Raw genomic sequence first — 13,266 nt, 5'->3', positions numbered from 1 at the left:
AATGAAGACAGACTTGCTGCCCTTCAGAAAGGCATTAAAAACATGGTTCTTCAATCAATAGAATCAGGGTCTGGGCTCATCCCCTATGCCATTTGGTAGGCTTTCTCCTTGGCCAGTGCCTAGACACCCCCAGGTATTAGAGTGCTATACCAATTCTATTTTTATTTCATTTCAATAACCGCACATATCACAATTAACTCGGCCCCCTGTTATGAGGGTCCATTTGTATGTTTGCATAGCGTACTGTTCCCCTAGTTTCATTGCTGTCTTTGGCACCCCGTGAAATACTATTGATCCCCAAACCTTGTCCAGATCCTCTCAGCAATACTGGATTGACATATTTTTGATGGTCCCAGGCTCCATCCAACACAAGTATCAGTGTATGCAAAGGGTTCAGTGTACACAGCCTGTCCTACACCCATACAACCAGTGACCGTCCCACTATATGAAGGGTTGATCTATATCCATACCCATATTACTAGGGTTGTCAACTAAAGTAGGGCTTTGTTTTATACCTGCATTCATTGCATCTAATACGGGGTAAATATCAAGCAAAATAATTGCATAATGTTGTAGGACAGTAATTACATTATATGACAATTTTATGCTGGTTTATTGGGATGTACATATACTTCTATACTGCAGTAAATGAGCTTAGCCATATCAAGATAAAGTAACAATTATGCATTCACCAGTAATCTCACAAATAACTTAAAAATTATAGTCTTGCTACCCACCATGGGAGGGTCTCCGAAGTTAGCTCCAAAATTGGATCACAAATATATAGATTTTCTCAGAGGAAGTAATATAACTAATGAAAGTTAGACATGTTCTCCTATATCCTTATCAAGAAGTTTGAGGCTTGTTTCTACCATTTTAAGTGTGGGATATAATTTTTGCTTTTTTTTACTTGCCATTATAGTTGCACAATTCTACATCATTACCTTTGATTTTTGAAGATTTTCAACTGCGGCGTTAAGGTCATCTATCTCCAGCTTCATGCTTTGCTTATCTTTCTCTAATTTTAATCTTATCCGCTGCATGTTCTCATTTTGCTCGGTGACTTCTATGAGTGAGTTTGTATGTTTCTTCCGTAGAGCTGATGTTGCGGCTTCAGAATTCAGAACCGCTTCTTCTAGCTCTTGACGTAGACGTGTGAGTTCTGACTCCCTCCTTTTGTTGATATCCGACTGTTGATAAAACAGGAAAATAGGAAAACAAAAAGTAACTACAAATGTGTTGGAAACTTTTCTTAAGGCTGTAAACAGGGGAAATGGGGAAGGGGAAATTGGTCCAGGTGCGGTAGGGGGTAGCGTCGACGTTTCGATCCGGCTTATCGGCAAAAGAGGGACTTTAATACCTCAGCTATGTGGATCTTCCTTAGGACAAGAGGACGGGTGAAGTGACCCTACAGGAAAAAAACAAGGAACTTAGAAACGTACTTGTTTTTATTCTGTAGGGTCACTTTACCCGTTCCCTTGTCCTGAATTTGCATGTGGCCAGGTTGCATCTAACTGTTTATTGATTATCAGTTTCGTACAGTCTTGTAAATATATGCCCTTTACTTTTCTACACACTTTGAGCTCTCTTGACTCCTATATATCACTTGAGCACCCCTTCTTACATGTTCCCTAGAACATTTTCCTACCTTCTTGACCCTCTAATGATTTTTCCTTAAAATTACTAAATAAATATATTGTAATAATACTTAGTGTTTTTTTCGGCACATTTATTTTCACGATTTACAGACGTTTGGGAGCTGATTAATGTAAACTCAAATAAGTTGTTAATTTTGTTAATCTAACTCTTCCTTAAATAATTGGTCCATGACCATTGTTTCTTTATAATAATTTGTAAAGGCGGTTTCATCTTTCTCAGTGTGCAATTAAAAACAAGGAGAAATACAAATATTTCTCCTCATTGCACCTCATTAAATTTTGATGTATTCCCAGGGTTACTTGTCTTGCTAAATCTAGGAATGTGCCTAAATATATGGGTGGATGCTTGGGAACACCCACGATCCACCCATGTAACGACTTTGCAGTACACTGTAACCTAGGCAGCTACATGCGGTGACTTGTGTTTCTCCATGGTTACCCAGCCTTGCAGGGCCACCACACAAGGTGGCTTTGCATGGCTTGGTAAATCTGACTTGAGGATTGTGTTGCAAGGGCAACAGAATCCATTGATAAACATGTGCCTTGATGTCTGTTTTTAAATATTTGTTTGAGGTACAGCCTCCATTGGTTCAGCTGTTAAGCTGAGACCTTTTTACACATATTAATTTTGCAAGTACATTTGTCAGGTGCAAGCGAACTGAAAAATAGAGCAATATTGCTGCCTTACTATCTCAAGTGAGAAGGTGTAATTCACACCTAATACTTTTCGGATTACAATCTGATATGTTTCCCAACTTCCGTGTGCTGTGCAGAAACTACATGGTGAAACATTACTTTGCATATCACTAGACTGCTGCATGCTACATTTCAAACAAGGGCTTTTATTATAAAAAAATGGATTTTTTATTGATTTAAGGGTATGTCCTTAAAATCCTGCTCGCTAAGTTTTATGAAGACTACAATGTTTATATATCATTTACTTAACAGAGGGCTGTAGAGTTTGTGAGCTATGTACAGCTTGCTGTGGGCAAAGACTCGAACTTCAGAAAATATTTCAGCAATAACATTTTCTTAAATGGTCTTTTTTTGAAGGGTAAATAAGCACCGAGTTTTTCTTCTGCAGAATACATAGTTGTGTGTTTTCCTGCATTTCTTTTAATTGTCTTGAAATTGTTGACACACAGTCGTGCCACTGTTAGCAGAAATGTTAATGGCGTAGAACCTGCCATGTAATAACACAGTAACCACAGTATGTCAAAATACATAGACAAAAGCATTTTAATTACAAATCGGTGATAACAAGAGTACTAACTTGAATACACTTTCGAAAACAAAAAAAGACCCTAACGGATAAATGATAAAAAATGAACAATTATTCCTGGTAGGAAATGAAAAGCGTTTTAGAACAAAAGGTTGTGGGACACATGAACACGTCTTTTGTTTGTTCCGTTTCTTCAAAGAAATCGCAAATATTAGGAAGGGAGGAAGGCAGGCACAAAAGGAACACGATGAAATGCCCTGTTGAATTAGTGGGATGAAAACCTCAGTGGCTGATCAAAGTGAAGTAGTTTAATATCAGGAGACTGAGGGAAATGTTACACTTCAAAGGATCTGTGAACATGCGTGGGCCTCAGTAGAAACGAAACTACAGCACGCGAGGTATGACTGATACATTTTAGGCACAAAGTGCACAGTAGGAGAGTATCCCCGTTTGTCTGTAATTTTTTTTAAACTATTGTGCAGAAATGTGCACAGCCACATCGAGGGAATGTCTCCAGACATCAATTGAATAGAATTGGTTGTTGAAGTTCCAAAAATGAAACACTAGCAATTGATGGACATTCTCTATCGCCATTCTTATAAAGTAAATTTACAGTTTGGAAAATGATGCCATTCAACATGAAGATGCGTTTTATAACGAGAACAAATGAGGGATTCTGAGTTACTGAGAGTTTGGTCCCCGAATCAACATCATGATATGATTTCACCTAGTGGAGAAAAAAATCTCATAAAATGTTAGTAAGCCAATTTGCTTTATGGCACAAAACTAAAAGGCAGGTTAATAATAATATTTCCTAGTGACACTAGGCTAGTTTATTATTTCTGTTCAATTACTTTACTGCAGGAACCCATGCGAGAATCCAAGAAGACTTTCCAGGGTTGGGCATAGCCTTTATGTTGACCTCGGTATTTCTTTGCTGCCTTGCAAGAAACCCCTCCGTAAAAGCCCCCTGGTAATCACAGAAGTAAGAGAACGAGGGATTGAACAGTCACTTTCTAGATAAAACCAGTTTCACTTTCTTAGCTGGTATCAGGCCATCTTTGATTTTGGCAATGTGTTCTGTGATGGTGAGGCTGGTGTCCAAGGTGAATGCAAGTGACTTGGCAGTTGATGAGTTTTGGCATTAGAAACTGTCATAGTTCATGTAAATTAGATAGATTTGTTATATTTCTTGCTTGTTGCTCTTGGCAAATAAGAGGAATTCTGTCTTGGCTACACTAAGCTTCAGGTAGTCTCTGGACATCCAGATCTGGAAGAGATGTAGGCAGTGTAAGACGAGGCACAGGCAGTGGTTTAGGTATTGGGTGTCTGGACCAGAGATTACTTTTCAGGTAGTGTGTTATCATTGGCATACTCGCCAATCTTGATGTTGTTACCTTTGAGTAGAGCCCCCTAAGGGATCCACATAGATGTTATAGGTGACAGGAGACAGAATGGAACAGTGAGGCACTCCGCAAGTAATAGGAATCATTTGAAACCTAGAGTTGTCCATGTGAACACTCTGGTGTCATCTGGACCCACTAAAGGCCACTGCTGGTAAGTCATACTTAAAACGTCAGGGTGTACATGACGGTGGGATGGTCAACTGTGTTTATGGCAGATGAGAGGTCCAGAATTATGAGGAAGCAGGGGTCATCTTCATCTGTGGTCAGGAGGGCGTTATCTACAACATCTAAGGTAGTGTTCCCAGTGCTTTAGCTTGATCTGAAGACACAATGGTAGTAATGTATTGTCATAGTTACATATCATCCCTGTATCCTCCTGTGACCGGAGCACCGGGTCAGATTTCTTGATCAGCAACTTCTGAAGTTGCCTGTCGATTCATAATTACTTTCAATCTTACTAGCATTCTGAATAATAGAGAAGAGGGGTTCTTTAGCAATGAGATGGGTTAGGACCAGCCGCGGTCGGTAGTAGGAGTAACTGCAGGGCGGTGACGTGGGGAGGAGGAGGGGGAGGGGCAGGGTGGGCGGTAGTAAACTATGGATTACGGAGGTTTGCAGGTAAGTTAACATATAAATTAATAAAACGAATTTCGTTGCGTGCACTGCATCCCCAAATGCGATGCAGTGCACGCAACGAAATTCGTATTATTAATTTATATGTTAATTTACCTGTAAACCTCTGTAATCCATAGTTTACTAACCCGCACCCTGCCCCTGCCCCTCCCCCTCCCCACGTCACTGCTAGGGGTGGGCGGAATTTGCGAAAGTGACTTTCTCAAATTATCGCAAAAATGTTAAAAATCTCCGCAAACACGCAGAAATATCGCGAAGATGCGGAAGTTTTTTTCCCACCCGTTCGCGGTATTATCTGCGTGGTCACGGCTCGCCAACTTACCCATGCGGTTGCTTGCGGGCGTGGCCATCTTGTTTTCACTCTTCTCGCGGTGCATGATCGCGAAAAGAAAGACGTGATCGCGCGACCAATGACATTACTGCGGGCGCGAACTGTCGCGAGACAGCGCAAATGGCTACCAACAATCCAACATGTCGTGGAGGACGCGACCGGATCGGGAAAACTTGTCGGCGAACGCGGGGATTCAGGTAAGGTGATCGTGCGCGCGCGTGAATGTATCATTTTACAGCGCGAGCAAGAAACAAATTATCGCTAAGCTGCAGAATGTGGAAATTTTGACATTTTCACGCTCTCTGCGGAACGCGAATATGTCACATTATCGCAATTTCCGCGAGCGGAACGGAAATTTAGCCCAGGCCTAGTCACTGCCCTGCAGTTATTCCTACTACCGACCGCGGCTGGTTAGAACAACACTGACATAATCAAATTTTTGCATGCCACATTGTGAGCAGTCTACAATACACACTCAACAATGTGAGGGATGGAGCTGATGTGTTGTTCAGCTGGCGACAGGCTGTCACAAGCCATGCATGACTAGGGCGGTAGCTGGATACAACACGCCATAACCTAGTGAAAACACACAAGAGTCTTTATTCATTTGTCAGTTAGCTAAACGGAACAATTTAATGTTAAAAATAAATACCATTTGGAAAGAAACTGGCACCTTCCATGAATCTAATGACCAACCTGAAGTGATTTTTTTTAAATGTATTTCTATATTTATAGAGCGTCTGGTAACACCCACTGGTGTGTCCCCGCACTATTTGTACTCACTGCAAACTCCGGGAATCAGTACATCTGAAGACCAGGAACAACTCCTCCCTATTGTGTAAAGAGCCCTATTTTAAATGTTTTACGGAAAAGACTCTCTGATGGTTCTTCACGGAGGGACAAGGGTAGGGAGTTCCAGCTTTTTGCTGTCAAGTAGCCAAAAGAGCAGGCCCCCATTAGTGCTTTCTTTATCCTCAGGACTGTCACCAGATGGGTCCAGGTGGATCTCAGATCCCTTTCTGTATTGTAGGGGTTCATAAGATTACGCAGGTACATAGGGCATCTGCCCTGCAAGAGATGATGGCCGAGGCATAGTGCCTTGAATGTAATTTGTTTCTGAATGGGCAGCCAGTGTAATGTATCCAGTGCTCTCTTCGAAAAATGCCCATCTTGGCAGATTTAAAACCAATTGGGTTGCTGCATTCTGGACAGATTGCAACTTCGGGAGTCCCTTTTTGGTTGCACCTAGGTACATCACATTTCCGTAATCTAATCTTGCTGTGACGAGAGCATGGGTCTGGGTTTTCCTCGCCGCCATAGGTAAAATATCTAGGGTTTTCCTTAATATTTTAAGGATTCCGAAACACCTGCCTGCAACTCTCTTGATCTGAGTCTCAAAGGAAAGTTTGTAGTCTATCCATACTCTCAATTTCTTTACCTCCGTCTTTGGGATGGGGACCGGTCCTAAGCTTGTTGGCCACCAGGCCGAGGACCAAATGGATGGAGTGTTCCCTACTATCAGAATTTCCGTCTTATTGTCATTTAGTCTCAGGCAGTTATCTGTCATCCACCCGGCCGGATCTCTCAGGCAGTCTGCAAAGCTACTGGCAGCTGATGCCGAATTCGAAGCCAGGGTGACCACAAGTTGTGTGTCGTCTGCGTACGACACTATCGAAAACACCATGTTTTTCTACAATTCAAGCTAAGGGGGCAACATATAGATTAAACAGGGTAGGGCTCAAGATTGAGCCCTGCGGCACCCCCTGCGCTAAATTAATGTATTTGGAAGTATACGCAGACTGTGACACCTGGAAGCTGCGGCCGTGCAGATAAGAAACCAACCAGTCCAGGGCAACCCCATCCACACCCCCCTTCTGAGTCAGTGCACTAACAGCTCATGTGACACCGTATCAAAAGCTGCGCTGAGGTCCAAAAGGACCAGCACAGGCGTCAGGCCTTCATCCACTCTCTTACCTACTCTCTCAGTAGCATAGAGCAATGCTGTCTCAGTTGAGTAGGTTGATCTGAAGCCTGATTGAGTGGGATGTAGTAAGTCGTGTTTCTTTATGTGTGCCCCCAGCTGTAGATTAACCACTTTTTCAGCTATTTTTGAAAAGTAAGGGAGCAATGAGACTGGTCGCAAATTTTCCAATAAATTCCCATCAGCTGTAGGTTTTTTTTTCAATGGGCAAACAATTGCTCACTTCCACAAATCAGGTACCCGCCCTTCCAGAAAAGAAGGTTTCTAACAATGTTGGATGTATGGTAGTATAGCCTCCAGTCCTGTGCAGATCACCTTAGGTGTAGATGGATCTTTTGGGAGCATGATCTTATCCTTAGCGCTACCTTTTTCAGCTCTTCTAGAGAAGGAGGAGAAAATTGTGAAATACTGTTTCCCCCACACTCCTGCGTTTGTTCATTGTGGCTTATATTGCCATTTCATGCATCGTCTGGGAAGGTGTCATAGATTTTGGATACTTTTTCTGTGAAAAAGTCTGCAATTTGATTGCATAACTCTTCTGAACAAGAAGCTGGTGCTACTGTTTTTCTAGTGAGGATAGCTCTTTGAAGATACCAAATAGTTCCCTAGATGAGTTGTCTGCTGTCTCAATTCTCTCCGTATAGTAAGCAGCCCATGTTTTCTTTATGAGTGAGTGATAGTGCCTTAGCTTCACTTTGTAGACCGCTTTATCTGAGTCCAAGAAGCCCACCCTCCATTTCCGTTCTAACCATTTGCATGCCTTTCTAGCCATCCGTAAAGCCTGGTTAAACCATGGCAAGCTCTTGGTGTGTTTGTGTGGGGTGCTAATATTCAATGCCTCAGTGATCCATTTGTTTACTTCTTGACCTGTCATTAATGGCTGTGTTTAGGGAGGGGGATTTGCTAGCAGGGCCTGTGTAAAGCTGCTCTCATTGAAATTCACCCATTTCCTATACATGCTGTTAGATGGCGGGACCCTTTTTGAAGGTGGTCTTGTTAGGGGGATGGAAAACACCAACAAACAGTGGTCCGACCATGGGACCGCTGTTGGGCGTTCAACTGTCAATCCCTGGCAGTTTGAAAAAATAGGGTCTAATAGGTGCCCTAGTTGGTGTGTTGCATGTGTAGATTTTAGTTCTAATTGGAGTCCCGCAAGCTCCTGACATAGGGCTTGTGCTTCCCCACACATTTTGCTGTCAAAATGTATGCTTAGGTCCCCCAGTACTATTAGGTTAGTGTAGTGCTGGTTGGATTAGTCGATCCATAAGGCTCTCACTAAAACCTGAGACTGGTCCTGAACCTAGAGGTCTATAAATCAAAAAGCCATTTACCGTCTGCTTGTCATTAACCTTTATTGTAAAGGAGGCTGCTTCACAGCGATCTATCTCTACCTCTTGAATCGTGCAGCCTACTGACAATTTAGGAATCATCGCTATGCCCCCTCCCTTCTTCTTAGTGCGATCCTCTCTAAGGATCCTGTATTCAGGTGGGGGTACTTGTAGGACTTCAGGAGCTGAGAATTCATCCAACCAGGTTTCTGTCAGAAACAGGATGTCCAGATCTTTATCTTCGATACAATCATATATGTCAGTCTTGTGCTTCTTCAGAGATCTACAGTTGATAAGTAGGCAATTCAGCGCCCTAACCGCCTGTTTTGTAAGGGGAGCCAAAGCTGTTTTTAGCTTCAACGGGCAGTGTGTACATAGCTCCATCCCCTGTCCTACTGATATCCCATGCCTGCAATGTTCTAATACCATTGGCTCTAGCTGTCTGGGTTTGCTGCTAGAATACTTTAGACACTGACCTGTGGTGAATTGCCCAACATTTATGGCCCGTGGCCCCGGTCGGACGCGGACGGGCGCAGACGGGCTTGCCTTTGACGCGCCTTTGGAGCGCCAGCAGCTCGTCCGTGGCGCGTCCTTGCTGGCTTCTGATTTATGTATGCGCTCTAATGGCGACAACTAGACTGCTGCCTTTAGACGGAAATGGGTAGGCGGAAGTGAGAATATGCACCTGACTCTGCTCAATCCGCACTCCAGCCACGACGGAACAGAGCAGATCGGTCAGGGAACTCAGGTGATGATTATTTTGCAGTGCGTTCAGGAGAACTAAAACTAACACTAAAACTAACTTTGGTTCTTGCCTTTCGAAAGTACATTATTACTGCAGAGTTAAAAACACATAAAATGCCGAATCTAATTACCGCAGTTGCAGTTGCTGATAAAAGCGTTCTCGCAGCCTAATTACTTGCTGCTAATCACACATATGGAGAGAAAGACATGATCTTATTATACACGCATTAATGCAGCAGTTTTCCTATGCACCGGTCAGCAGATTGAATCAATTCTGTTTATGTGTCCCAACTGTACGCCATGTACGAAATGCACCTACACACTGTGGGCTTGATTTACATTGGGCCTCCGCACTCGTAGAGGAGGCCCCGCAGTCGTGTCGGGGGGGCCTCTCTCATGATGGGACCTCCGCAATGAGAAACTGCAGTTTGGAGGTCCCGCCACGAGTGCGGGCCCCTGTCCACAACTGCTGGGCCGCCGCCACAAGTGCAGAGTCACTTTGTGAATCGGGCTCTGTGTTTTCAAACAGGCGGTAAGGTTACCTGCGTGGCAGCAGCTCCTCCCACCTCTTCCAATCTGTCCGTCAAGTCCTCCAGTTCCCTGCTCAGGTCCGATCTCTGCTTTTCAACCTGGAGAATGGCAAACATTAATAACACTGATCATACAGGAAACAGATGACAAAATGAGTGCTCAAGGGTGGTGCATTCATGACTGACGTGGATGACAATTAGAGCATGCTGGGGTAGTAAAAATAATTAAATCTGCAGGTGATTATTATGTTTTTTTCATTTAATGAGTTTATTTTAGTTTAAGAGGACCTAAATGTAACCATAAAGATCATAACATATTCACACATACGGTGCATGCCCAAAGTACTTGCTCAGTTGAGCCATCTTCAAACTATCGCGCTACTCATAGTCCGAGTCATCATTTCCATCCGACTGTTGGTGTGGAGTTATTGCCCCACCATTACAGTGCAATTCATGATCGCCCCAATTTGCCAAATTTATGACATCAGGTAAGGTTCTGACTGGTATGGGATTGTAACTTTTTGAGCCCTATACACTGAAGATACAAATGCCATGGTGTTAAGAAGAGATCTTGAACATTTGTGACTTATTCCGACATGTCAGAGTTTATTTGTTTTGTCTATGTTATACATTTTTGTAAAGAGCAGCTTTCACCACCAAGGTAGCCGACTGTAGTTCAAGTGGCAGTCAATATACCGCCAGAAACAGGAAGGAAACTTCCACTGAATATCAACGCACCATTTAGAAGAGGGAGGATACAATATTGCTTTTACCTTTGAGACCAAAATACATAGGTACTAAAGTTAGTTTCCTCACTTGACCAAGTTCTGCCTCTTTCTTAGAAATATCTCCCCCCTCAGCTGTAAGTGCCTTGCAACTCTTGGAGAGGAATGGCTGTTCTCTGGAAGCCTAACATGACCCATTACTGGTGAAAACGAAGGCTAGAACACATACCCTGAGTCTGCAGAAATGCAGGCAGAAGCTATAATTGACTGACAGCGCCTTTCTGTCGCCTGTACCTGCTTCTCAGAGCTAAAGAAGCTGGCCACATTCCCTGATTCTTTCTGCATTCCCCACGCCACTGTCCTTTCTGCAGCACAGACGAGAGGACGGAAGGAGAAACCATGCTGTCTTCATGTTGTATTTTTGATTTCTAATTGTAACTATGGTGGGTGAGTAGCCACAGTTGTGGTCACGTTATTCACAGGAGGAGGAGAGTGAAATTGCAAACATATCTTTTATGAGAAACATTAAAGATAGCTCACAATGAAAGGCAAGTTCATATGATGCTGTTGTTATCTGTGCCAATAACATTTCCTACTGGAAGATTTGTTTTGATTGGCAACATATCCTGCTTACTGTGGCATTCTTGGTTATAACGAAAAAGCACTTTATAAGCCACGTCACCTTAAAATATGTTACCGAACAACATGCATAAAAATATATCCAGTTTTTACAGAATTGCTGCTTCCACAGTAACTTGATGCATTTGAATCTATTTTTGCAATGTCTACAAAAGAAGAACCGCATAAGAGTCTAAAGTTTAATGTCAGTTTTTTAGAGGGAATGGGTGATGAATTAGGAGCAGAAGAAATACCTTAAAAAGACTTATCTAATTAGGGTTATGGGGCGTAAGAAGCTTACACTTTTGGTACAAATTAATTGGATAGAAATGCAATAAGATGAGTGGCTGACACTAAGGACTGAGAGAAAATATGACGGGATAATGTACCAAAGGGAGGGAAATTCCCGTTCCCTCTGTGACTAGAAAGCAGATTGTAAGGCTCAGTGGCCGCTTACACATACTACAGACATGGGCGGGAGGGGCTGACTCAAAGAGGGAACATTTGGCAAAAAGATCACATCCTTTTTTAGTAAAGTCTGATGGGTCCAAAAGCAAAGAACTAAGAGATGGCCACACGTAGGTGCATTCAAAAGCCTTGTAGTACTATTCCCAAATCCGGTAGTAAAGCTGTGTGTTAGTCACACTGTGGGGATTATTTCGAGTCTGATAAAGAAATTAAGTGCAATTTATTGTTCGATGCACATATAAACCCTTTTGCAACACACACAGAATCACACAGGCACACATGCATGCACACACACATATACATACATAAATGTGACTGCACATATATATATTCACTGAAAAAACCATAGGTTTCACACATGTTATAGTTAGCGGAAATTTTACTGATAAAAAACCAGTGAAATTCCCCCGTTATAGTTAGTGTAGGCAACTATAACTCACGCGACCGCAATCCTCTGCTGATGCTAATACTGTATTTAGACACTTATTTGCCCATGTCTTCTTCCATACATTTTTAGCTATACATATATTTCAAATATTTTTTTTTCATAAAGACACATATGTCATCAGCAGAAGATTGCGGTCGCGTGAGTTATAGTTGCCTACACTAACTATAACGGGAGAATTTCACTGGTTTTTTATCAGTAAAATTTCCGCTAACTATAACATGTGTGAAACCTATGGTTTTTTCAGTGAATTTGTAAGTTTTTTTAAATGCTAAGTTACTTTACGCCATTCGTGGCGTGCGCGCCCACTTAACGCAGTTTGTTCCGTGCGCGCACGGTGCGCTTCGCGCACCGTGCGCGCACAGTAAGCACGCGGTGCGCTTCGCGCACCGCGCGCCCACTTTACGCAGTTAGTGCCGTGCACGCACGGTGGGCACGCGGTGCGCGTAGCGCACCGCGTGCCCACGTTACGCTAGATGGGCCATGTACGCACGATGCGCTTCGCGCACCGTGCGCACATGGAGGACATATGATGCACTTCGTTTTGAAAGGTAATATTTTAATTTTTCGTAATTTTTATAAGCCATGCACAAATGGTGCCCTTCGGGCACCATTTGCACACGGGGTGGAGAGAGTGTTGTTAATTTTTTCTTTTATTATTTTTGTTTAAAATATTGTGGTTTTTCACACTTCTAAAAAGCCCTGCACATTTGGTGGCCTGCGGCCACCAAAAGCACAGGGGGTGGGGAGAGTGTGGATAGTGTTTTTTTTTTAAACATTTTTTACCGTACACGTACGGTAAGCGTAATCGGCGAAATTAGCGAAAAAATAAAAATTGCATTTTTGGCCTTGGGGGGTCTTTGGGGACTCCCTCAACATGGCTATGTGTGTGGGAGCTGTCTAAACAGCCCCTTTACATGTTTATTGGTTTTATTAAACAACCTAGCTCTCAGTGCGAGAGAGAAAATGGCGGCCGCCGCTTCCTGGTTTCGGCTGTTTCGAATGTTTACTAAGATCTAAGAGCCAATCCGAATCGCGCTCGCGCACGCCACCGTACGCGTACGGTAAGCTTACGGTAAGCGTACCGTAAGCTGGCTCAGATATATATATTGATTTAAAGGCTATTTTCTCAGAATCTACTGAACAGATTTACACCAAACCTACAAAAGGCACTTCA

At 42.9% G+C, this 13,266-nt stretch overlaps 1 protein-coding gene across 3 annotated transcripts in view; it reads right to left on the bottom strand.

The window, feature by feature from the left end:
- The window catches only part of LOC146809872 (myosin heavy chain, skeletal muscle-like), an 880,636-nt gene that overhangs the window by 353,220 nt on the left and 514,150 nt on the right, over positions 1-13,266 (bottom strand). For all 3 annotated transcript variants that reach the window (XM_085616724.1, XM_085616725.1, XM_085616726.1), the window contains 2 exons: positions 9,846-9,932; positions 945-1,190 (listed from right to left, as the gene is read on the bottom strand). In XM_085616724.1, the coding sequence (XP_085472850.1) occupies positions 945-1,190; positions 9,846-9,932 (333 nt within the window). The remainder of the gene's footprint in view (positions 1-944; positions 1,191-9,845; positions 9,933-13,266) is intronic.

The sequence above is a fragment of the Triturus cristatus genome, chromosome 7, assembly GCF_964204655.1.
Source record: "Triturus cristatus chromosome 7, aTriCri1.1, whole genome shotgun sequence".
NCBI lineage: Eukaryota > Metazoa > Chordata > Amphibia > Caudata > Salamandridae > Triturus > Triturus cristatus.
Note: the sequence above shows the minus strand (reverse complement) of the source record. Positions and strands in the feature narration are given on the sequence as shown.